The 24,098-nt window shown below is 35.7% G+C and overlaps 1 protein-coding gene across 2 annotated transcripts in view; it reads left to right on the top strand.

The window, feature by feature from the left end:
- Window positions 1-4,055: 4,055 nt before the first annotated feature.
- SPAG6 (sperm associated antigen 6) overlaps window positions 4,056-24,098 on the top strand; it is a 49,272-nt gene continuing 29,229 nt past the window's right edge. The window contains exons 1-3 of one of the 2 annotated variants that reach the window (XM_034402478.2): window positions 4,056-4,197; window positions 10,406-10,501; window positions 22,755-22,921. In XM_034402478.2, the coding sequence (XP_034258369.1) occupies window positions 22,760-22,921 (162 nt within the window). In that variant the 5' untranslated portion in view covers window positions 4,056-4,197; window positions 10,406-10,501; window positions 22,755-22,759. Of the gene's footprint in view, window positions 4,198-8,238; window positions 8,669-10,405; window positions 10,502-22,754; window positions 22,922-24,098 lie in introns of those variants that run through there. The other variant, XM_034402477.3, reaches the window with a different exon arrangement.

The following is a 24,098-nucleotide window of genomic DNA, read 5'->3' as shown; positions in this document are numbered from 1 at the left end:
GTTTTCCACAAAGAGAATATCTGGAATTGATGTCCTTCAGTTGGAAAATTATTATTCAGTTTTACTCTTATCTTGGTCATTAGCAAACAGTCCAACTTCTGTTTCAAAATGGATAGCATCAGATTCTATGCTCCTCTCCTAGAATTAATCTCTCAAAACTGAAGAGACAGGCTTCAGAATCAAAATACAAACCAGGTCAAGTCAAACCATATTATGGCCTCATTATAGTTAATGACTGTTCCTCATTACATTACATTTTCATTCACCGAATAAAACCTTAGTTAATAGGAAGCTCCATGCTTTGTCTCCCTAGATGTAAATAGCACACTGATGTTAAAAGTTGTACCCCCTAGTCAACATTGATATCCAGTGGTTATCTAGACAAATTCCTGCAGGGTTTTTTTGACAAGATTTCAGAAGTGGTTTGTTATTGACACCTTCTGAGAGAAAGTTACTGGTCCAGCTGGCTTTGTGCCTAGGTGGGATTAGAACTCATGGTCTCTTGGTTTCCAGCCTAATACCTTAGCCAAATTTCTGAGTAAATGAATAAAAATGAAGATACCATCATTACTATAAATATTAAGAAAATACGGAGTGAACATTGAGAAATTCTCTATATGTCTAACAACCATGAATTTGCAAACACTGTTCATTTTATTTATTTAACAGGTATCCAAATCTTGAAAGATTTCATTCTATAAATTAAATATGTCTTCTTTTTATGTAATTAGGCAAGCAAACTACTTCTAAGGAACCCAGTTATGATTAACTCTGAAAAGTAAACTTTAACTGAAAAAAGTAAGCCACCTCCCCAGGCACAGTTTTAGCACTACAGTTTTTAGAACAAAGAATGCAATTAGGCTAGCAAGTGGCATAGCCAATTCGCCTGTGTGAGGATGAGGCTTAAATGTGTTGTGTGTGCGTGTAAAAATGTCCTTGTAAATAGAAACACAATATGTCCAGGAGAAAGCTACGATTCAGCCTTATCTCTGACAGTCTAGTTTTATATATGCAATAATTTTCTGTATGTAATAATACTTTTTGCTGTTACATCAATGAGTATATTTCAGAATTCAGAAAAAGAATAACAGGTTAACTTACTGTCATTGCTTTCTTGTCCACTTACATCAAATTCCATTCATTTCCAAGACAGTTGCCAAAGAGAAAGCACAATGAATTTTTTTTCTGCAGCAGTGGCCATTTTCCCCCCTTGTGAGGCTCATTTTGACCATTTCCTTTGGAGGTGGGGAGTGCCTCACTGCTTGAAAGAGGAACATTTGCCAGGGATCACTGCCCTCTTTGGCTGCCCAAGAATCAGAGTGACCAAGCATCCTAATGCACAACTCTCTTCCTAAGCACTCTTTACAAGTTTAGAACATTTTATTTGCAACTAACAGATCATGGCCTGTATGCAGAAATCACATCCCTTTTAAACTGTTGTTAGAAATGTTTAAAAAGTAAAAATAAGCAGATTTCTTCCATAATTTATACTCAAGCAGGTATAAACTTTTTATTTTTAAAAATCAGAGCTTATAGTTTTAATGTTAGGAGATGTGTGTGTGCATGCAAATGCTTTATAACTTGTTTCTGTAATACTTGTTTCTGTAATACTCAGAGGTCTATCAATACTCAGGTCTATCGAGCATTAAGTCTAATTGACAATAACAAATGTAAATATAACTGAAGAAATTTGTGCCAAAAATTATGTTAGACTAAAATGTGACTGATTAGCCAATGGCTCAGTGTTCCCAAAAAGAACACACCCAAACATTTTACTAAATACCAATTTTTTTTAATTTAATAGATAATGAGTGCCATTATCTTCAAAGAGGCAAACTGAGTTTAGTGTTGCAACTTAACAAATCCTTTCATTTCACTGTATTGAAATTAATGGTTGACTTTTGAGCCTGGGGAGATCTATTATGCATTTTATTAAAACTTCAAAATTTCTCACCAGGAGCCAGATAAACAAAAAACATGCACTGTACATGGAAGAATTCTGGAGTCACAAGATATATCCTGAGAATAAAAACAGACATGTGTTCAGATATCCATGAAGAATCTTCTGCTCCAATAATACCTTATTTTCAGCATTTATTTGGGGAAGTGGGAGAAGAGTTATTTTGCTGATTTTCAAAATAATCATAGAACCTAATCTATTGTGAATCTACCAGAATTCTACTGGTATTCCATTACAAATAAGGACAAAGCTGTATCTGTTTCAGATAAAACTGAGAAGTGAATTATTAAATTAAGTCAAATTTGAATTCATCATTGAAACAATTTTCATTGCTTGATGGATCTCCAATTGATTACAATTATTTTACTTCCATTTGTGATAAGTATAATTGTAATGTGCGTAAAGATGATTATCTGTGTGTATGCAGTTGTGAATTTAGTGTGGGCATGAACTGAAAATCTGCAACTTATTTTAGGGAGAATATTTTGAAAGCCTCTCAAGACAGTTGCATAGATACCTTACTTTCAGCAGATCCATGTTAGGAAAATGTTTCATTCTATCAATAAATAGTATTTATTTCCAAATACATCAGAATTAACAGCCCTTTGATGCCAGTGGTTCATGCAATTTTTCTATATATGTAAAGGAGCTTACCTTCAATTTATGGAGATAATGAAGATAAGAATTATTTGCATCTAACACAGTACTTTGCTACCCCTCTTTAAGAATGCCACCCCAAGGCCTGGAAATATTTTCATTCCTCTCAGGAGGGCAAAACTGTCTAGGGACCCATGGGCTTGCCATACTTCCACCCACCCCTTGCATCTAATGATACACTTGGAAACAAGTAGCTTAAGCAGGAAAAAAAGAGCTGTTTTCCAAACCAGAGAGGATCTGCATTAGATTATTCAAATTCTGGCTTCAGGACAAGAGAAGACCAATTCTATGATTGCAGGGGAACACTAGAGTTTTGAGGGAGTCTGGGTGGTAATGCAAAGTGAATGTGAGGAAGAGGCCTCATGGTAATTACAAAGACCTTGGGTTCTACACATACAGGTAGTTGTCCCCAATGAGCAATCTTAGCATAGAATGAAGTGTAGTTTTAACTGGTCCTCCAGGAGAAATAGAGCATGGCCAACAAATTAGATTGGACCTGCTAGAGCAGTTGAGAAATTCTTGGATTTAAGATTAATTAACTTCTTACAGCTCAGAACACATTAATTTGGAGACTAACTTGGCTGGATCCATTGGAGCCATGCGTACAAGAAACCTCCATTTTAATTGTACAGCAGTTCTCAAATAATGGCATGTGACCTTATTGAAATAATTGATCATTGGGGAGTATGCTGTAGGTATATCTTAATGGGATCTTTGTATTTGTACCTGATGCTCAGTTGTGCGTAGACTGTTCTCAGCTGGAGTTATTACTTAGAATCAGAGATATTACCCAGAAGTAAGAATATTTCCAACTAGATTAACTGAAAAGCAGTTTGCTACTAATACTATGGTGCCTGTTATGAAATGCCCTTCTGTGCAAAAAGAAAAGTTTTTCTATAATATTGGATTACGAGTCCAAACATTCCCCTAAACTGCTTATTCTGTTTTGGTTAAGCCTATTGTATGAATATTTGTTCCACAAATTTTATTTTACAATTTATTGCAATAGTGAGATATTCAATTTTCTTTTCATGCCTTTCATTTCTTCATCTTATGATTTTTTTATTGTTTCTGTGTTCTGCATAACGCTGCTCTCCTGAAAGAAAACACAATAACGTGCAAAATAGCCTGATGGAGATGTGGGTGGGTGCATGCATGCGAAAAGTGAAATTACTCACTAGTACTTTAGTAAGCAAACTACACAGTTCAATATATTAATCCAGTCTGTGCGGGTGTGGGCGCAAATGGACACGCCTTTTGAACTGCAACCGGGGAAAAAAAAGCAATACGCATAAAAAAGAAATCAGAGAGGCTTCGTCCTTTGGCTTAGCGTAAAAATAAATAACTAAAAACACTCTAAGCTCGCGGGCGCTCGGGACTTTAGCAGTGCAGCGCCGTACACAGAGGGAAGCGAAGTTAACCACAAAGCTGCGCATGCGCACTCCCCGTCACAGATAATGCGGCGTGACGTTATACACTAGTCTTGCGGCTGAGGGCCTTTAAATTTGTTACTACCGTGCGTCATTGCTGATTCGCTTAGCCGCAGAAAGGAAAAGGCTTTGGAGGAGACAGCTGCAAAGGTTATTTTGTTCTGCTTGCTTCAAGTTCTCCTGTCTGTGGCTATTTCGAGTCGAGGGCGGCGGGTAGCGGCGCTTTTCTCCGGCCACTGTGCATCGTGCCCAAATTGCGCACTTTTATTGCTACCTCCGAAATCCTAGGCAGGCTTTCCCAGGGAACCCCGCACTGGAATTTCTGCCACGTAGATGCGCACACGAACTGCACGGTGATCTGGGTGATGCTTTGATCTTTCGTGGGGGGGGGGCGGGGGGGTGTTCTTTCCTTCTTTCTCAGACCCTGAGCCTCAGCGATCGCCTGGAGGCCGATCTTCCACGCGACACCACGCCGCCCACCGCCTCTTTCGCTGCCTCCCCAGAAAGTCCCAGCCTCTGGAAAACTTCGCTCGCAGTGCTATAGGCCGCCCCATGTTGTTAAGTGGGCGGTTTTGACTTCTGTCGGCCCACTTGGCAGAAAATTACAGGTTGCTCTGAGACTGTGGCTTGGAAAGTCTGGCCGAGAGCGTATCATTCAGTTGGAATAGGCAGTTCGTCGGCCGCAGGTTCAACGCCGGGAAAAGTCAAGTGCGTTGATTTAGAGCTGTAGTTGAGCTATTGCGCAAACTTGAGTTTTACTCACATGCAAAGCCTTGCCTGACCCTCTGAGTGCTGTTGGGTTGCAGGCCTTATATCTGGTTAACTCTGTATAAGATTGGTACTTTAAAGCAGCATCCTTAATGAGAAAAGAACTTCCCACTTTGTCGTCCTCCTTTTCCTGGGAATATTTCCCCCTTAATCTGGCCCTGGTATATTACAATTCTCCTGTGCCAAAGACGCAACACAATGTTTCTTTTTAAGGAGCAAAAGAAATCAGTACCATTATCAGGAGATCGAGGAGAAAAGTGTTGGTGTTCCAACACTTGGTGTTCCATAAAGAAGGATGGAAAATACGTAGGATATGCACTAATTCATCTGGGCTGGGTTTGCACACTGTACTGAGCCATAAGGTAGTTGATTTGACTTAGTTTATGCATTCAGCCAGCGTGGTTTATGTAACATTAAGAAAACCAAGATGCTCTAGGTATAGGCCATGTGAGCCCAATGAGTATCCCTTTCATTTTTGTACATTCACTGGGGTTAGAAATAAGGGTTGACCCATTATTTTAATTTAAATATATTTAAGAAGGCTTAAATGTACATGTGAAATGCTAACTAGATTTTCACGTGCCTGTCAAAAGGAAAAAGAGGAGACCAGTTTTTTTCCTTTCCTGATGGGCAAAATGGGTCTTACTTCCAACCACAGGATCTCCCAATGTTGGATTTTAATTTAGTGGAAACCTATTAGCCCAGGGACTACTTAAGAGTGAAATATACTGATGATCTACTTGACAAGAGACAGCTCTAAATTTAATTGTTTTAGTTGGGAATGATAAAAGTCCTCAGCTCTGAAGTCCTATAGTGTCTGATGTCAGATTAGAATACCTTGAAGACTTTCAGATATATTGGATTATAAATCCACAATCCAGATGAACTAGATAACAAGAGTCTTATTCAATTCATCCTTATACTGTTTTTATAATTAGAAGGAAGAACTGGCATAGTGAAGTGGTTAAAATGTTTGACTTTTTCCAGAGACACCGAGGATCAAGTCTGCCTTGTCCCAATGGTTCTCACCAATGCATTCAGAGAGTGGTAAAGGGATTTAAACGGGTGGAATCCTTATGTGCATTACATCCAAGATGCAAGTATAACACATAATAATGAACAATCTGAATAAGCAAATGACAAAGTGGAGGAAGTGCATATCTCCATACTTAATCCATCTTCAACTGGAGTATGTCAGCATCATTTGAACATTCTGAGAGGCATCTATTAGTTTGACTGGAATGATGTCTATGAAGCTTGAAGATAACAAGCATTAATATTGGTTTCATGACTGATTCTTAGTTTAGACAGGCTTGTTCCAGCCATGAATTGCTTTCTGCCATGCCTGTTTAAGATGCCTGTGAGACCTTTTCTTTCAGCTGCTTGGCCAAACCCAGTTGTTGCCACAAAGAACCTGTGAAGGTCCTTCTGGAAGTGGCATCATGGACATGTGACCTTTGCTTGTGATAAAAATGCATGGCAAGACATATAGTAACCTTATGTTACAGGAATTAAGTCCCAAACATGGAAAATCACCCTCAATGGGACTTTTTCTGTGGGTTGTTGTTGGCCAATTAAATTCAGCCACAATTTTAGATCTTTCCCTAAAAAAAATACCCTTACTAGTACTACTAGTAATTGGGAGATAATAGAAGGATAGGGGAAATAATGAAAAGCAATTTTTGAACACGTGTTTTAAAAATGTTAATTTGTCCAAGTATTCTGACCTGGTGTCTTGCTTTCCTATACCAGTATAACTGGCATTTGCTAGGAATGGGAATTAAAAAGCACAGACCTGTAGATGAACTCTGAAGATTTTTGGTAGCTTCAGTAAGAGGAATTTAGGATGAGGGGAATTTAGATTACCCTCTTCTATTCTTTCTTGAAAAGTCGGATCCTAACCCTGCTCAACAATTTCCCCAGTCCTCTGAGTCTTGAGTTAAGAACCCACAGATTCTGTTCTGTTAGAGAACAGCTCACTTGATTGGCAGAAATTCTAACCTGGGAAATAAGTTCACATTACAGTGGGACAGTTATGGTCATTGAGCATTTCCTCTCAACACCAGGAATTTTGAAAACTCTGATGAGGTTCTTGGCTGATTCCTGGTTTGTGTATGATAAGGAGCCATGGGAATTTGCAAGATATACACACTGTTGTTAGTGCACAATATAAAAGGAAACTTGTTTTTTTTTTTAGACTAAACCAGAAGAAAAACTAACCTGTGGGATTTCAGCTGTTGACTAAAGCAAAAGGAAAAATTCTTCATTTATTATTATGGTTTATTGGCTTCAAAGGCAATGTGGTGAGAAAGTGTGAGTTTGAGAAATCTCTCTCCCCTTCTAGAGTCTACTGGTAATATTGGAAAAAGAGTCCAAGTGCCTATTTATCTCTATTCAAAATATATTTGTAATTATCTCCATATATACTACAAATATGGGGTGATGTTTGACCTTCCTTCACTAGGAAGAGTGTGTCTCTCTAGGAAGAGAGATGTGTTAGCTTCTGGTAACCAAAATCTGACCAAAAGATGCTATTCAACTTGGTTACAGTATTATTCACTAAACACTAGAAGGGATGCTGAGAATTAAGGATTGGGAGGAGGGAGAAGGGGCATAGAGAATAATTTTTTTTAAAAATCCTGCTACTTTGTAGAATAATAGCTTATCAAAGCTAAGTGCAAGGAGGGTGGGTCATGCTAAACTAGCATGGTATACTGGCAGAAGTGTTGAATAGGACTGGGTGATTTGTGGCCAGTCACTCTCAGCCCGAGTGACTTTTTGGGCAGTTGTGAGAACTTCATTTGAGAAAAAGAGTAATGTTAGCCCTTCCAGCTGTTGGAAGAAAGGGAAGGTATAAACCTAACGAACAAAAGCACATTTGTACTGTATGTAACTTGACAATTAAAAATGTAAGGGTAGTTAAATCTCAGCTGAGCTAAACGCGATTATAGAGTGCAAGCCTAGTGTATTAGCACTCTTGGTGTTGGGAACCGTGGCCGTCTTAGGGAACACAATATAAGCAAAGACCAAATGATGCAAACGGCTGTTTTTGCATCAAATTCTCGCGTGGAAGAATTATTTGCCCAAACGCTCCGCAAGATATTGCTCCTTTAAAACGTCTGCTTTGCGAGAAGTGGAGTCAGTTGGAAGAGAAGAACTACTTAATTGTCGAGACCACAACCAGAGGAATTCTTGGCGCACTTTTGAGTGGAATGGAGCCTTTTAACAGCACAAAGCTTGCCTTCTCCGGGACTTACCCAGAAAAAAGATGGGTTCAAGGATGCCCTCACCCTGTCTTGTCCATGTGGTCGCGATGGGTCGGACACGACTTCGCAACTAACAACAACAACCACCCTGTCTTGAGCCTCGTCTTAAGAAGGGAGCGCGGCTAGCAAGGTGTGCGCGCGGCGCCTCCAACCAGCCTCGGAGGATTCGGGGCGGCCGCTGCCGTTGCATCAAATCTCCATCGCCCCGCGTGCATCTCTCGGACGGGGCCCGGCCCTAAGCGCAGCCGACGGGCAGAACCGGTGCGCGGTGTCGCGATGTCACAATGAGGCGCAGGCCGCAGCCTCTCTCCCGCCCCTTTGATGGCGCCTGCTTCCGTTTGGTTACCAAGGAGAAGGATACACACCGCAGCCCAAACTGAAAAGGCTCCGAGGACGAGGAGAGCGCTGCTAACTGCAGGAGCCTTGTAGAAGTTTGGCCCGGGGGCGCTGCCCACATCTCAGGGGAGAAGAGGTGTAGGGAAAGAGCGCGGCGAAAAGATCCTGAAAACACCGCGAAAGCCGGCACCCCAAACCGTACTTGAGGGAACTCTCAGCAAGAAAGATGAGTCAGAGGCAGGTCCTGCAAGGTATTTAAATACGGAGCATTTGTGGGCTGGAGTCCCTGATTTCACAGCTTGTTGTTTTTTTTTAAGCCGAGTTGAGTTATAGTGCTCTGAAAAGTTTGTGTGTGTGTGTGTGTGCGCCTGTGAGTGTAAGATACTTCAGAGGTGTGCCATTTGTTTCCATGCCAGGTTGTGTCCTGGATGGTTGTCCTGGAAGAGATCAGGGAGACAAAAGCTAAAGTTGATTTTATTCAATTATACTCAGTATTATAACTCTCCAATCATCTTTCATTTCTGAGGAATTGATTCTTTGGGGCCACTCTTCCACTCCTAGCACATTAAAAATTATAATTTGGGAGCAAATTATAGAGGCCTCTAAGAGGCATTTTTCTAGATTTTATGGTACTCACCCAAAGGTTTTAAATAGAATATGTTATATGACATGATATATGATGCGATAATATTCATTTATATATGTGTGAATACATGTTTACATATATTTATTATGTGCCATCATTGACTCCTAGCCACTGTATAGTTAGGCCTTCTCCAGGATTATCTATGTCCATTGATAGCAGTGTTCCAATATTTGAGGGTCTGCCACAAAAGAAAACCTATTTTCCAAAGCACCAGAAGGCAAGACAAGAAACAATGGATGGAAACTAACCTAGGAGAGAAGCAACTTAGTAAGGAGAAACTTCCTATCAGTGAGAACAATTAACCAGTGGAAAAGCTTGCCTTCAGAAGTTGTAGGCTCTTCATCACTGGAGGCTTTTAAGAAGAGACTGGACAGTCTCTTGTCTGAAATGGTAAAGGATTAGATTCCTTCCAACTCTATTATTCAAACCTGGTGCTATAGATCTTCCAACAGTGCATACACATTGCTGCTGTAATTGACCTTTCTACTGGTTATTCTCTTTCCTTCCATCTTTCTTAGTATTATGGACTTCTCAGGAAAAGTAAGTACTGCATAATGGGTCAAGGATATGATTGGAACATGATCATATGGGTCTAAATGAAAACTGATAGAACAAATTGAACCAGAATTTTCATTGATTGATTTGTTTTGCCTTTTGGTTGTCAGTGATGATTTGTTTCTCCAAAACAAGTTTTACGCTGATTCTTTGAAGTACAATATTTCTTCAGTTGATTGTCACAGGGAAAACTATTACCTGCATGGTTTTGTTCTTTGTAGGTTTTGACATATTCTGACATCTGAATATCTTTTCCAAACGCTCCAATGCAATCTTACCAAGTGTACAGTGTTATTTTTTGTTTGCTGATTTCTTTACTGTTTACAAATCCTAAAAGGTAGAAGCTATTAAATAATTAATTGTCAGTTCTAAGTGGCTGTTGTTCTGGTTGCCTCTAATTTGATCTTCATTATATTTAATGTCAGTTTTTACTGTGCTCCTTGACTTCCATTACTGGAGCTTATTATTCAAGCACCTTTTTTACTGTGTTCCTTGACTTCCATTATTGGAGCTTATTATTTTAGAGAACAAATACTTAATTATATAAGGGAAATACTACATCTTGTTTCTTCTTGCCCACCCCCATGCTATCATTTATTTTTCAGTTTTAAGATGTCACTTCCCTTTTTATGCAACATTTAATCTTCTGAAATTTGTCATTCTTTTTCATGCATAGATACATAGGAAGATACATAACATGTCTTTTTTTGTGGGTGTGCTTCCAAAGTTGTTTGTATGGAATAGTGTTGCTGAAATGTACTTACTCTACTTTCTTTCTCATTTGCAGTCTTTGAGCAATATCAAAGAGCCCGAACACAATTTGTCCAGACAGTTGCAGAACTTGCTACTAGGCCCCAAAACATAGAGACACTCCAAAATGCAGGTAAACGAATAGAAACAAGACTATCAAAATGTTTCCCCCCTTTATTTTCATTACAAGTGACTTAGTACTTTTGAATCCTGTATCTTTATATATACATATGATAGCAAAAAGGCTAAAAATAAGAAATATATTTATATATTAAAATTCTCTTGTATATTTGCTTTCTAAAACTACACAAATAAATTGTTAAAGATAATATGGATCAATTTTAGACAATGAAAAAGAGAATAGAAGTGAGCAGCAATTCACTGCCTAGTGCTCAGACTTTCTGACAGAAGTAACTGACAAAGCGCAGAAATATAATCTGGTTAGATTTAATAGTATGTTAAAGGTTGAGCTAATTCTATATTAGCATTTTGATATATCTCTACTGGTAGTTTCTTTAAATGTCAATTACTCAATTGCTATTTTGTATATTTTTAAAATTAGATTAGCAATGTTATATTTTTGGTTGTACTTTACATAATTTCTAGGTATATTTTATCAATGATATATTTAAATGTAAAAAAATTTCAAACTGTGGCAAAATTATTAGCCCCAGAAATGATGCATCAACTTAAAACACCTAACACCATATTTGTTTAGGGATTCTATCAAGTGCACAATATAATTATTAAAAATGGAACTTTCTTTAAAGTTGTAAATTTTTTTTAAAAAGATTAAGTTATTATTTTTAATTATATATGTTAGATGTAAGTCCTATACTTTGTTTTTAAAATTTATGGAAAATCTATGGATTTATTTTAATATTGCTATTCTCAATTTTAATGATGAAGATAAAAAGAATAAGTTCTGGTGAGGATATGCAGGATTAGGTGGTAATCCTGTAAGTATTTACACATGAAAAAAATAATTTTCATTGAATTCAGGAACAATACATTTTATAATAATTTTATAGATAGATAGATAGATAGATAGATAGATAGATAGATAGATAGATAGATAGAATATTTTCAAAAGTACATTTTGTGATATTGGGAAAATGACCTTGGACTTTAATTTCTTTTTCTTATTATTATTTTTGTATCCCTTCTGGTAAATAAGACTTAACAAGTGAAGTTGTGTTGTACCACATATCAGCTCTGCTAAAGAACTATTGAAGAATAATTTCATTTTATCAAGCCTTGTTCCTTAAGAGAATAAACTTAACAAGAGTCTGAATATGGAAATGCTAGGGAGAAGGAAAAAAATATAGCAGGGTGTTCTTTGAAAAAAAAACCTGAGTTAATTTTATCAAGATTGCATACAAGATTGGCCTAATGATTAGTTCTTCAGTATTTTTAGTAATGTTGTATACTGTCACTTTTTTATTTATTTCTAGAAAGAAATCACCCTAATTACAAAGGTACTTTTAATATGGAATTTCATTTCAAGCTTATCCTGAAGCAGCTTGTATGCATTTAATTTTTTAGCCAGAAAAATATAGGCCTAGCAGCAAAAATCTTAGTTATAGAAACAAGACATGGATAACTTAATTTTTTTAACAATATAAGGATGTAAAATATCTAAAGCAGCAACAGTTCTCTTTTATCAGAAAGTGCTCTGGAGTGGGAGAAAATATTTGTTCGTATTAACAGAATTCACTTTAAAATTGCAAGTTTAGAACCAGACTAAATTGCATATGAGTTGCGTTAGAAGCAATTGGATCTTTATAGATAAATTTTCATGTTGACTTCTGTTTGATCTAGTTCTAAGCCTGTTCATGTCTACTCAGATGCAAAACCTTCTGATTTCAATGTGGTAAACTCTTAGGTAAGTGGCAAAGGATTTCAATCATTCTGGATACAACCCAGAGCACTATAAACCTTATTTATAAAATTTAGTACTGTGTATCGGTAAAGACATTGAATTAAGAATATTAATCCTTTTACTGCTTCTATTAAAAAGTATCAATTTTCATTGCCTTATCATATATCTGAGTTGAATCACTACATAGTGATATGTGACATAAATCATATTACTGATTAGTGACATAAATCATAGTACTGATCAGTAATTTTATACATTTTTTTAAAAGAAATTTATATAGAACTGGAATAAAGAATTACAATGGTCCAATTGGTTATTCGGGTCTTCTCCCACGTAAAATTGGAAGTGTCTTGGCGACGTTTCGACGAAGTCTCATTCGTCATCTTCAGGCTGATGTTCTCGGCTTCATGCTTCCAGGAGCAATGTTGCTACATACAAACACCCGCGAAAACCTGAGAAAACATATATATATATATATATATATATATATATATATATATATATATATATATATATATATATATATACACACATACACACACACACACACACACACACACACACACACACACACATGCACACACACATTCTTCATTGTATTGGATTAAGTCACATAGATCCTGTATGTTGAAAGTATGTGAAGAATTCAATAAATCCTTTCAATACTATATGTAGGATTTTTTTTTGTCATGAAACAAACTTCAATAAATTGCAAAAGTTATCATTGTTGATCTCGGGGGATGATGGCCCTCCTTCATTATGTGTAAGTGATAACTTTCATTGTGGCAATTATTTTCTTCTGGGGCCGGAAATCGCATATTTTTTTTAACTTCTCATCCTTATGGCTGGAAGGTTTAAAAACCATTGTAATAATGATTTTCAGCCCCTGATTCAAGATTGAAGAATTGCAGTTTTGGATACTTGAGTACCTGTAGGAGAAGAAGACATAGATCCTGGGGTAGGAGTCTGAAGAGCTTCTGACCAAAATCGTTAGGTGTCTGAAAATGCTCCAAGTCCAACCCTCTTTGAATTCTGTTGACTCTTATCTAGCACCAATATAGTGCTGACTGTTAATTGACTAGATTCCTAGTTTAGGCTTGTGCAATAAATTTTCTTAATTGGAACTGAGTCTTTCTGCCTGACAGTGCTAGCACCACACAAAATAACTTGTTATAAAGGGTTCTAGATTGGCTCAGAGCAAAGCACCAAGACTGATTAGATCAGAACAGAACATAAACTTGAGGTAATGGAAATAATTGATCATGAGCAGCCCTCTGTTGCGGTGCCGTTAAGACGAGACTAGATGGTGGAAAAAGCTGGGGTAGATTGGCATCACTTTATGGAGGGTCTCCTCTAAGTGACCATCGGACTCATGGTGCAGGAATTTAGAGACAGCAGGGTGGCTGGCTAAAGTATAGGTAGTTCTTGTATAATTACCACAATTGGGGCTAGCAACATGGTCATTAAGGGAAATGGTCACTTACTGAAATCGTGACTATGTTTATGATCTTATTTCAGCTTTCCTTTGCTTTACAGGCCTGTGAAGATCATAAATATACAGATTAGTTTCAACATTTTCCACCACCAATGGTCATTAAATAAGGCAGTTGTTAAATGAGTACTATCTTTATAGGGATGAGCTAGGCAAGCCAACCATAAAGCTGTTAAAATAATTCAGCACCAAAGCAAAGAAAAGAAAGAACTGAAGCCAACTTTGTATGGGATTTCAGGGTAGCAGCTTTTTCAAATAGAGGCTATTTATGTGAAGGGAATATTAACTTATCAGTCTTTCAGGAGGCTGATTGATTGAGATCTTTGTGGCAGTAAATAAATATTGCTCCTGAACTGTCATAAAACAAACACAGAAATGTTTTAGCTGACTAGCTAGAGCGTATGCAGTCTTGTGGATACAGAGGTAGAAAATGCATGAAATTCCCCAGTCCCACTCACATGCTCATGACAGAAACTAGTGTTTGATTTTCCATCTAGGAGAGAGATACATTATGCCACCAATTCCCACCTTGACATTACCACAGGTTACATTCTATGTGGGAGCAGCACTGCCAGTCTCCTTGCTGAGGTGAATTTAAGATTGCGGCTTTGCTTTTTCAATAAGTATGCTTACCCGCCATCTCAAAAGTAGGCAGAAAGCTGTTCCTCACAGCCAAATTTATTTAAGAAAATTTATCTGGCCCCTCTGTCACTGTCAGTGACTTTGGGCAGCTTACAAAAATAAAAAACCCAATATACTAACAATAAAAAAAAATATGCCCCCCCCCAATCCCACCTTAATATTCTTTCCTTCCATTTTAAGAATGCAGCTGCAGGATTCTGAATTCATATTTAAGCTCTCTATATAGGTGGTGGAAAGGTGGGGGCAAGGGAAGCTTTTTCATAGATGAAAGCATTTCTGAAATTTTAACAGGGAATTTGTCCATCACATTTTTTATTTCTGCCTGGCTATGATTTATGTACTAAGTCTGTTGTTGCATTTATTGTTTTTTAACCTTTGACTCATAAGAATGTCTGTATTTTGTGTGATAGTTCAACTCTGGTGGCTTACTCTCAGTATGTATGATTATGGACAGCTGGTGGCCAGACTTTGGATAAAATGCTTTTGGAACAGGTTAAGAATTCCTTGTGAACTGCTCAACATTGTTTTGCTAGTATGAGTCAGAGATTTCAGAAGTTTCCAACTGTAGAAACCCCAGTATCGGAGGGATACTGTACATTAAATCGTGATAGCATAAGATCACTGAAGATTGATCCTGATGGCTATAGTTGGGATGGAGAGGCTTACTCTCTTTTTAATTCACCTCACTCCAGATATTTATTATTTTTGCTCTTTCCTGCTTCTTCATTTCAACTCAAACTAATTGTGATCTTTAGGCCCAATATTAGTTTTTTTCTCAAACTTGGAGCAGAGCTGTGACAAAACTCCCCCAAAAAGATATATATTGGGTTTTCACATTAGGCTATTAGTCATTTTATTTATTTTTGATAGTTTGTTGTTGACTCACATGGCTTTTCCTGAGTGTGAGCCCAGGCAGTTGTAGCATATTCTTATACTATGGTTATGTAAGTTATACTGAGTGTACTCTGTGATCAAGGTTGGTTTTTTTTAACTCTAGATGACCCTAAACCTAGATTTTGAACTATCAAATAGTAGAGTAATTTGGTAAGTTTTGCTCTTGCTATAACATTGTTTTCAAATGCAGTATTGTACTGTCTGCCATAGGAAGAAATAGCAGAGTTACTTACCTGGTAGAAAATAAAATTAGACCACCAAGGGCAAAATTGGGATGGGAGAAGTTCAGGATCAGAAGGAAGAAGTAATTTTTCATCTTTTTTTTTATTCTGTAAAATTCAGAGAATAACTTAAGGATCAAAATCACTAACTTCAGAGTTTTTATAATTGCAATTTAAAAGGATTGCTAAAGCACTACTAGTAGCAGCTCTAATCTTTAGGAATAAAATAATAATAATAATAAAAGCCCCAATATGTCCTTTGTATGTAGACTTTTATACTTTGCACTACTCCTTGAAAATAATGAAAATGGGACTTCCGGTGGCTCCGCAAACGCCGATGGACGCTCCTTTAGGAGCTCCAGCCCCGTGATTCCGTTAGCTGCTAGAACAGCGAAAATCAGCTGTCTAGCGGCTTGAAACTCTCCCCCTGGGGAAAAGGGGGAGAGAAGAGCAGAGGGGTTTGGGTAGAGCTCCCCTAGACCCCCAGGTTTTTTCTTTTTAAGCTTGGGGTTTGCAGGGTGAGAGCTCCCTGAAAGCTCTTCAGTGCTCCGGATCCGGGACGAGTCTGCTTTATGCAGAATGAGGCATCGCGTTCACGCCAGCACCAGCAACTCAATTTTAAGAAAAAAAAAATTGGACTTGAAAGCTGGCAGAGCAAATACAGGAGAAATGAAAATTGCAAGTACTAAACTTTAACTCCAAAATCTATCACTTCCCTCTGAATTTCTATGGTAGAAAGGGAAAGTAAGATGGCGTGTGACTCTAACGGGGTGTGGAGAAGTGAAACTTAGATACAAAGTATTATGTGGTATTAAAAGCCCCTGTTTAAAAGAAGAGGATTTTATTTTAAAAGGAGAAGGATTTAAAAATTATATCTAAGAAAAAGGAAAAAAAATGGCTGGCTTTTTTGAAAGTAATGAAGGCTCACAAATGCTGACTCTGGATCTTTTGGAAGAAGTTTTGGAATCATTTGCCTCTGCATTCATGGAAAGAATTGAAGGGATTCTTAAGAAGGATTTTACTCAAATCCCAAACAAAGATATAAGTGAAGAGGAGGCGGAAGAAAAAACCCAGTTTATTGTGCCTTTGGAGAACCTCTTCAAATTGGGAAGGAGTGTAACCAGGAAATATTGAGAGATATTCCTCCAAAGGTTTTGATACAGATAAATGGAAAATTGTCAGGAGGTGTTGGGATTTTTTTATACAAAAAGGAAGATTCGAAGTGGAACTTTACAACTTTGTTACAAAAATGGATTCTCAATCGTAGTTGAAGAGGTGTTTTTGCCGGGGGGAATTACTTTGCGAAGAGAATGGGATTGTGGCGGAGGAATGAGACTGAAGAAGAAAGAAAGAAAGAAAGAAGAGGGTTTGCAAAGAAGCCAGAGAAAAATGGAGAAGGGAAAAATTTCTCGAAAATAAAAGCAGGGGGAGGAGCAATGCTGAAGAAGAAAATATTATTGAAGAAGAAGGACTGGAAAAAATATAGAAAGAAAGGAAGAATGGAAGATTAATTTCTTTTAATGCTTTATTGAAATAAAAAGACTTATTAAAACTGGATAGCTTTTTAAAATTTATTGAAGTATTAAAATGGTTAACTTAAAATTTAATGGATAGCTTTTTTGTTTTGAAACTTATATTTTGAAGAATGTCATATTGATGTATTAAAAGATTTTAAAATGTTTAATCTAAGATTACGGTATTTTTAAAAGGTATATGTGACGAAATGTTTAGAAATTGGCAAGTGGTTTATGAATGACTAAAGAGGATAAATGTTTAATTTAGAATTTTACTAGGGAGTAATGCTGAAAAAGAAGGTATGGAAAGGATTTTAGTAACAAATGTGAAATGTGATAAAATAATTTATAAAAGGAAGGTTGATGAATAACTTTTAAAAGGGGAGTTAAAGAACTTGAGGGAGTTTTGAATCTTGTAGTAAGTTAGCATATTTTAGCTTAGGTTTGTTAAATGTTATACCCTGTTTTTGCTCTGGGAAGTCGGGGTGTGTGTGGGGTTGAAGGTTGTGTGGGGATAAAATTGTTGTAAAATTTTTAATGAAATAAAAAGATAGAGAAGTGATTTAACAGAGAAGTAAGAAATGTGGGGGAAGTGTCATAATAAATGAAATGATAATATTAAGATATGATAAATATTGGAGGAGTAAGAAGAAGACACAAAAGATGTACTTAGATGACACATTGAATGATTGATTATGTATTGTTTGTTTGTTTATAAAATAAAAACTTTTTTAATAAAAAAATAATGAAAATGAATACGATATGATTAGTTTATATACTATTTCTGTTACTAAATAACTCTATATTGAAGTTTTATGATTTGACGTTTTAATTTTTAATGTATAGAATATCTACAACTAGAAGTCTAAGAATGTGTTTGCATAATGTGTTAAACTTTTAGCAATGCTTGTTTTGTATGTGACTTATTGTACTTTATTGTATAATTCAGACTATCATGGAATGACAGAAAATAGGATTGATTCATTCATTCATTCATTCAATTTGTAAAGCTACCCATCTCAAACCAGTGATTCTCAGTGGCAAACAATCATAAAAACAATTAAAACAAATATAAAAAAAGAAAATTAATAGTTAATTGAATAAAACACATTTTAGATTAGGGGTGGGTATATCATGTAAACATATCCTTCTTTAGCTATCATATTAAAAATATTTTATTTTTATTTTTGGTTAAATTGTAAGTACCAAAAAATGAACTGGGACAAGTCCTAGGATTATTTTCAAAAATAAGCTCTGCTAACATGAAATAATTGAGGAAAGCTACATATTTTTTAATTCGATTTTTAATTGACTTTATTATTTTATAGGTAACTCAGATTGACAAATGTAATACTCCTTCCTCTTATTTTTCCCACAACAACCCTGTGAGATGGGTTGGGTTATGAGAGAGTGACTGACCCAAAATTACCCAGCTGGCTTTTATACCTAAGGTGGGACTTGAACTCACAATTTCCTGGTTTCTAAACCAGCACTTTAACCATTACACCAAACTAACACTTATTCTTAATAAAAGGAACTAAAAAAATATTCGAATTGTATATGCATAGCCCATCTCCAATGCTTGTACATCATGTGGCCCACTATGTGTACGTCATGAAATGACATGAGTCAAAGTTGTGGCTGCAATTTATAATATGATCGTCAAATCTAACATATGTGCAATCATTTCAAAAGATGTGGAGTTGAACAAGCCGAAATGACAGATATGTCCCTCCTGTGGAAATCTGACAACTTTCACAATACATCTGAGACACAGTAGTGGAATATTATAAGAGGTTTTTCAGAAGCCATCAGTGAGAGGGATGTGAAATGGCTAATCAGAGGATTATAATCATTGTTTTAAAATGCATTTATGACCACAAAATATGTAGTGTTAATTAGACAATGGGGATTTCAGTGATCTAGGGCTTTTGCAATACAAAAGTCCCATGTTATTTGGTGCGTAGGATGCAAAATTGAAGCTTATCACTGTTTTGTTATCACTGATATCACTGTTATCACTTATCACTGATACCGGTAGTAAGACACCAGATATTTACAAACTGTGGATAAAGGAGTCATGGTTTTCAGCGTCTAGTATTAAAAAAAGAATCTGCTTTGGTAAATAAAACAGTCTTATTTAGTTTTTATGGCGATTGAGTTTCATAGATCTCACCTCCAAATGTTTGATACTTTAAGAAATAGCAAAATAGTGAATTTTACATATGTTGTGAAAGTATATTCTTTTTCCTGAATCTCCTGCAAATCAATAATAATAATAACAAAATAACAACAAAATAAGCTGACTTCGTATAAAAAAGAATACCGCTTAGGGGGGCCCGAAAGCCTACTAAGCAGGTATATACAAAAGTATGAAGGCTATTGCTTAACGCATTTTAAGCCGCCCTGAGTCTCTGGAGAAGGGCGGCATATAAATCGAACCAATAAATAAATAAACATAGTTGTTTTCCTCTGAACCCAAAAGAAGGTTTTTTTCTTTCTGAAAGACATTTCCAAATAAAACATATGTCTGACTTTTACAGTAGAGCTGCATATTGGAAAAAATTTTTCTTCTTGATAGTTAGTGATGTATGATGCATTTTAATTATAGTGATTGAATAGGTTGCATGGATGCATCTATCAAGTTTATTTTTATTGTATTATTATATATTGCTAAAGTGTGTGTATATGACAGGCGGTAGAGTAATATTACTCTAATAACGTATAATAAGTAATATCATTAGAGTGCCAGTTTGAATTAGTGGCTAAAAGTCAGGAAACTGTGAATTCTAGTCCCACCTTAGGGATAAAGCTGGCTGGGTAACTTTGGGCCAGTCACAACACTCTCAGCCTAACTCAACTCATAGGGTTGTTATGGAAAAAATAGGAGGAGGAAGGAATATTTGGTATGATTGCTGCCTTAAGTTATTTATAAAAATAATAAAAGTGAGATAAAAATATCTTTAAAAAATTAAAGCATTATATTGTGCCTTCCCAAGTTTTCATATTATGGCAGGAGGAAAAAAATTGACTAAAAGCCAAGTAACAGCAAAGGGAAAGGAGGAAGAATATAAAGTAAATAAAAATAAAGATAACATTTAGGGGAGTGCTGCTTTTGCGGGCAGTTGGCAGTGCCAGGGGTTTTGCATGCTGTCTGGAATAAGGCAAGGCCGGAAGTGGGAACTAACTCTCCTTGAGTGAATGGAAGGAAGATCCATCCTATAGAATGCCCTGGCTTTGCTGTGGAAAAATAATTTTTACAGCCAATATTTTATTATTCATAAATGTTACAATGCTTCATTATACATCTAGTATTCAGCCTGTACACTTGTTCTTTTCTACATATAAATCATTTTCTCAGTTTGACAGGATTTTTTTTATAAACATGAGCAAAAGTAGCTGAAAGCTGCACTGAGTAATTTAGTGTCTGTGAGTTTCGCTTAGCTCCCGGATCATGCTGCCTAAACATTTCTGATTCTTACGCAGAATGTCTATCATTGTCTAGTTTTGACTCAGCATAAATAGAGTGAAAGATACTATCCTTAGAGAGCTATCACTTCACTTCATGAATATAAACAATTTTTTTTGTATAGTTGCTACCCCAAACTTAATAGATTGCAAAAGCTATTTCCTGATACTTCATTACATATCATATATGTAAGATTTTAAATCCAACTGAAATTTCTTTTGCATTTCCTTATTACCATTTTTGCATATATTTCTATATCATTAAATTTCCTTTGCCTTTAAAGAATTTTTGTTTTTAAAATGCTGTTTATATCATAGTGATATGTAGTGAGTGCTAATCCCTATATTACTATAAATCTGCCCACTTAATGATGTACTTTTTAGTGGTTAAACTCTCATTAAACTAACTAATATAATTATACTTGATTGACCTCTATCATATATGTTTTTGGAATAATAAAAATGATTGTGATGTTTTTTATCAGTTACTTTTTTTAAAAAGCCTTTTATCTTTTTGCAGATTTCAGTTATTTTTGTTTTCAAAATACAAAATTGAACTAATTCTAAGGTTTAATCATTTTTTGATTTTACTAAATTTCTTGGTTGTGTTTTCCTATTGTTTTTTAATTTTATTACCTTTGCAACATTGGAAATGTTGACCTGTATGTTTTTATTTGTTGCTCATTGGCTTTTTAGTTCTATGGCATGTATAGAAAACTTTTTAAAGCTGAAAATCAAAAATTGTACTTAAAAGTGGGCAATCTCAAAAGACAACTTGGAAGAAGCTGGGTGTGAGTGAAATAAACATTCTGCTTCTGACTGTGCTGTGTTGGATATTTTAGCCACAAATCCAATTAAAGTGAGATTCTGCATGTAGCAGATTGTATATATTAGCAAGTCTAATTGTCCTCCTTTTTCATAAGTAATTCCAACCATGTTACAGGTTACTGGAGAATGACTAGTTAGTTATTGTTGCCGAGAATGTGATTCATAGGAAGTGATTAGATTTAGCTCATTTCTTTTTAGAAATGAATCATTGACCACTGAATGATTGCAAGCAGTATACCCTTTATGTTTCCATTGAAAAAGTATTTTATTGGCTTAAAAATGTCCAAAAGTTTAATCAAGTTGGAAGAACTTGGCATAGGCCATGTTTATTTTTAATTAATCGTTCAAGGCTGTTTGTATTCAGTGCTAAAAAAATAAATAACATATCAAAGTTCTTTACATTTGTGCAAGAGAATCTAGAAAATTATTTCATCCTTATGTAGATGAAATACAGTTGCATATACATTTTTGTATGTTTTCCTCATATTTCTTAGAGTGTTTAAACCAGGTTTAATGAAAAGAAGCAGCAATAATGGTATACAGTGGTGTAGTTTATAGATATAAATTATAATGAGGTATAATCTTTCTGGGATTAATAAATTGCTGTCTCCAAATAAAATTACTGTTTATAATTAACAGTAGCAAAATATTTAGAGTGAAAAGCATTAAGAAAAGCTATATTGGAATAGGATTGACTGTTTCTATTGGAGTAAAATTCTATAGAAGCAGCAGTTCCTTTCAGTCCTATGTTCTTTCTGTGAATGAACATAAAACTGTGTAGTTTTATTTATAGGGTAATACAAAAATGCAGTTTAATTGTAAGATCAGACAACAAGATTAACATAAAGTCAATGAAAGTGTGTTTAATATTTTTAAAAAGTATAAACATTGTGCCTGCCATTGTTATTAACGTTTTCTTTCCCACATCTTTAATAACCCTGAAGAGAGTAAAATGATTTTACAATGCAATAAACCCATCATCTCAGGAAGTTGGGCCACTTCTCTCTTTGTCTTCTAAGAAATAGCACTGATGCCCACAAAAGTCTTTCAGAATCATGAGTGTTAGAAATCCATGCTTGTCCATCACTGAAAGTCCCTGGTCCAAGGAGTATCTTCTGGGATTTGAAATAGGGCAGCTTTAAAAATTATGTGGAGACTTCTGTTTTTCTAACGCTTTGAATTCAAACCTGCTTTATCCCATTGGGCCATTTTGTTCTTTTTATTTGATTGCTGTTTTTATATTTATATTTGGCATCATATAGACTTAGGGATATTTTAGTGTCCAAGTACTATCCTGGAGATAAAAAAAAATCAGCTAACCATAAATTGTGTTATGGGTAATATACAACTTTCAGATTTTCTTAATTTTAAGATTATGTTTTGTATTTCAAAAATAACATTTCTTCTTCCTCCGCTAATTATGTGGGTTTTCTCTTATTATTCAGGTGTAATGGCTCTGTTGAGACCACTCCTATTGGATGTGGTTCCAAATATTCAACAGACAGCTGCTTTGGCCCTTGGGAGACTTGCCAATTACAACGATGATCTAGCAGAAGCTGTAGTTAAAGGTGATATTCTTCCCCAGCTTGTGTATTCACTGGCTGAACAAAATGTAAGACATAAACACAGTCTTAAGTATTTTTTTTCTCTGTCAGAGTTAAACCTTCTGTCCTGATTAGCTTTTAAATCATTCTTTAGATGTATGTATTCTCATTGCTCACCACAGATAGTTTTTTGGTAGAAAGTATTTATTATTATGATTTAGTTAAATCATTTTAGAAGTCAATTTAATTACTAAAAGCATGTTATTTGTAATTTTATTATTGGACTATTATACAGGTAATGATATGAAAATGTTTGCTCTATTAATGAGATGATTAGAAATATTGTGTAATTAGTTGGCTACAATAAGTTGTAAACCATGTATAAAGTTTGCATTGTAACATATATAAGTAACATAAATAATGAGTCTACAAGGCATGAAAACCTAACCAAGGCATTGAAATAATGAATATAATGAGTCTATGTGTTATATACATATTTTTATTTATTTTTTTTAGTTTGTCAAACATGTATGAGAAAACAGGTATACTGTAAGTAGAAACATGGACATGAACACAGGAAATGAGTATGAATAAATGCGGACAGTAGGATAGAGACGGTAGGCAGGCTGGTGCGCTTATGCATGCCCTCTTACAGACCTCTTAGGAATGGGGTGAAGTCCACGGTATACAGTTTAAGGTTAAAGTTTTGGGGGTTCTTATTATGTACAGTAATATCTTATTCTTATATAATAATATTTATTATATAATTATAATAATTATATTCTTATTATGTACAGTAATATAATAAATAATAATCTCTGCTCCTCTATACCATAAAACCCTGAATGGTACTCAACTACCTAGGGCTAGCTTTGCCTTCTATAGCCATATTTGGGAAGTCATCTGGCCACTTCTTTGTAAAAGGTAAGTTGACAGAAAAATGGCATTAGGGGCCTCTGGTGAACAATTGTTTCTCCATGGGCTTTACCTCAAAGAAGGATATGAAAAGCCATGGATTTTTCTACTATGTGGTTCATGATCAATTCATCTACTCTCTTCCCATATCAACTATCTTGCCTTTCTTGGCATACAACAAAGGTGAAAAACTGCTCTTTCTTTCTTTCTTTCTTTCTTTCTTTCTTTCTTTCCTTCCTTCCTTCCTTCCTTCCTTCCTTCCTTCCTTCCTTCCTTCCTTCCTTCCTTCCTTCCTTTCTTTCTTTCTTTCTTTCTTTCTTTCTTTCTTTC

The sequence above is a fragment of the Pantherophis guttatus genome, chromosome 4, assembly GCF_059756535.1.
Source record: "Pantherophis guttatus breed Tessera chromosome 4, ASM5975653v1, whole genome shotgun sequence".
Taxonomy (NCBI): Eukaryota; Metazoa; Chordata; class Lepidosauria; order Squamata; family Colubridae; genus Pantherophis; species Pantherophis guttatus.
This window is presented reverse-complemented; position numbering and strand designations above follow the sequence as displayed.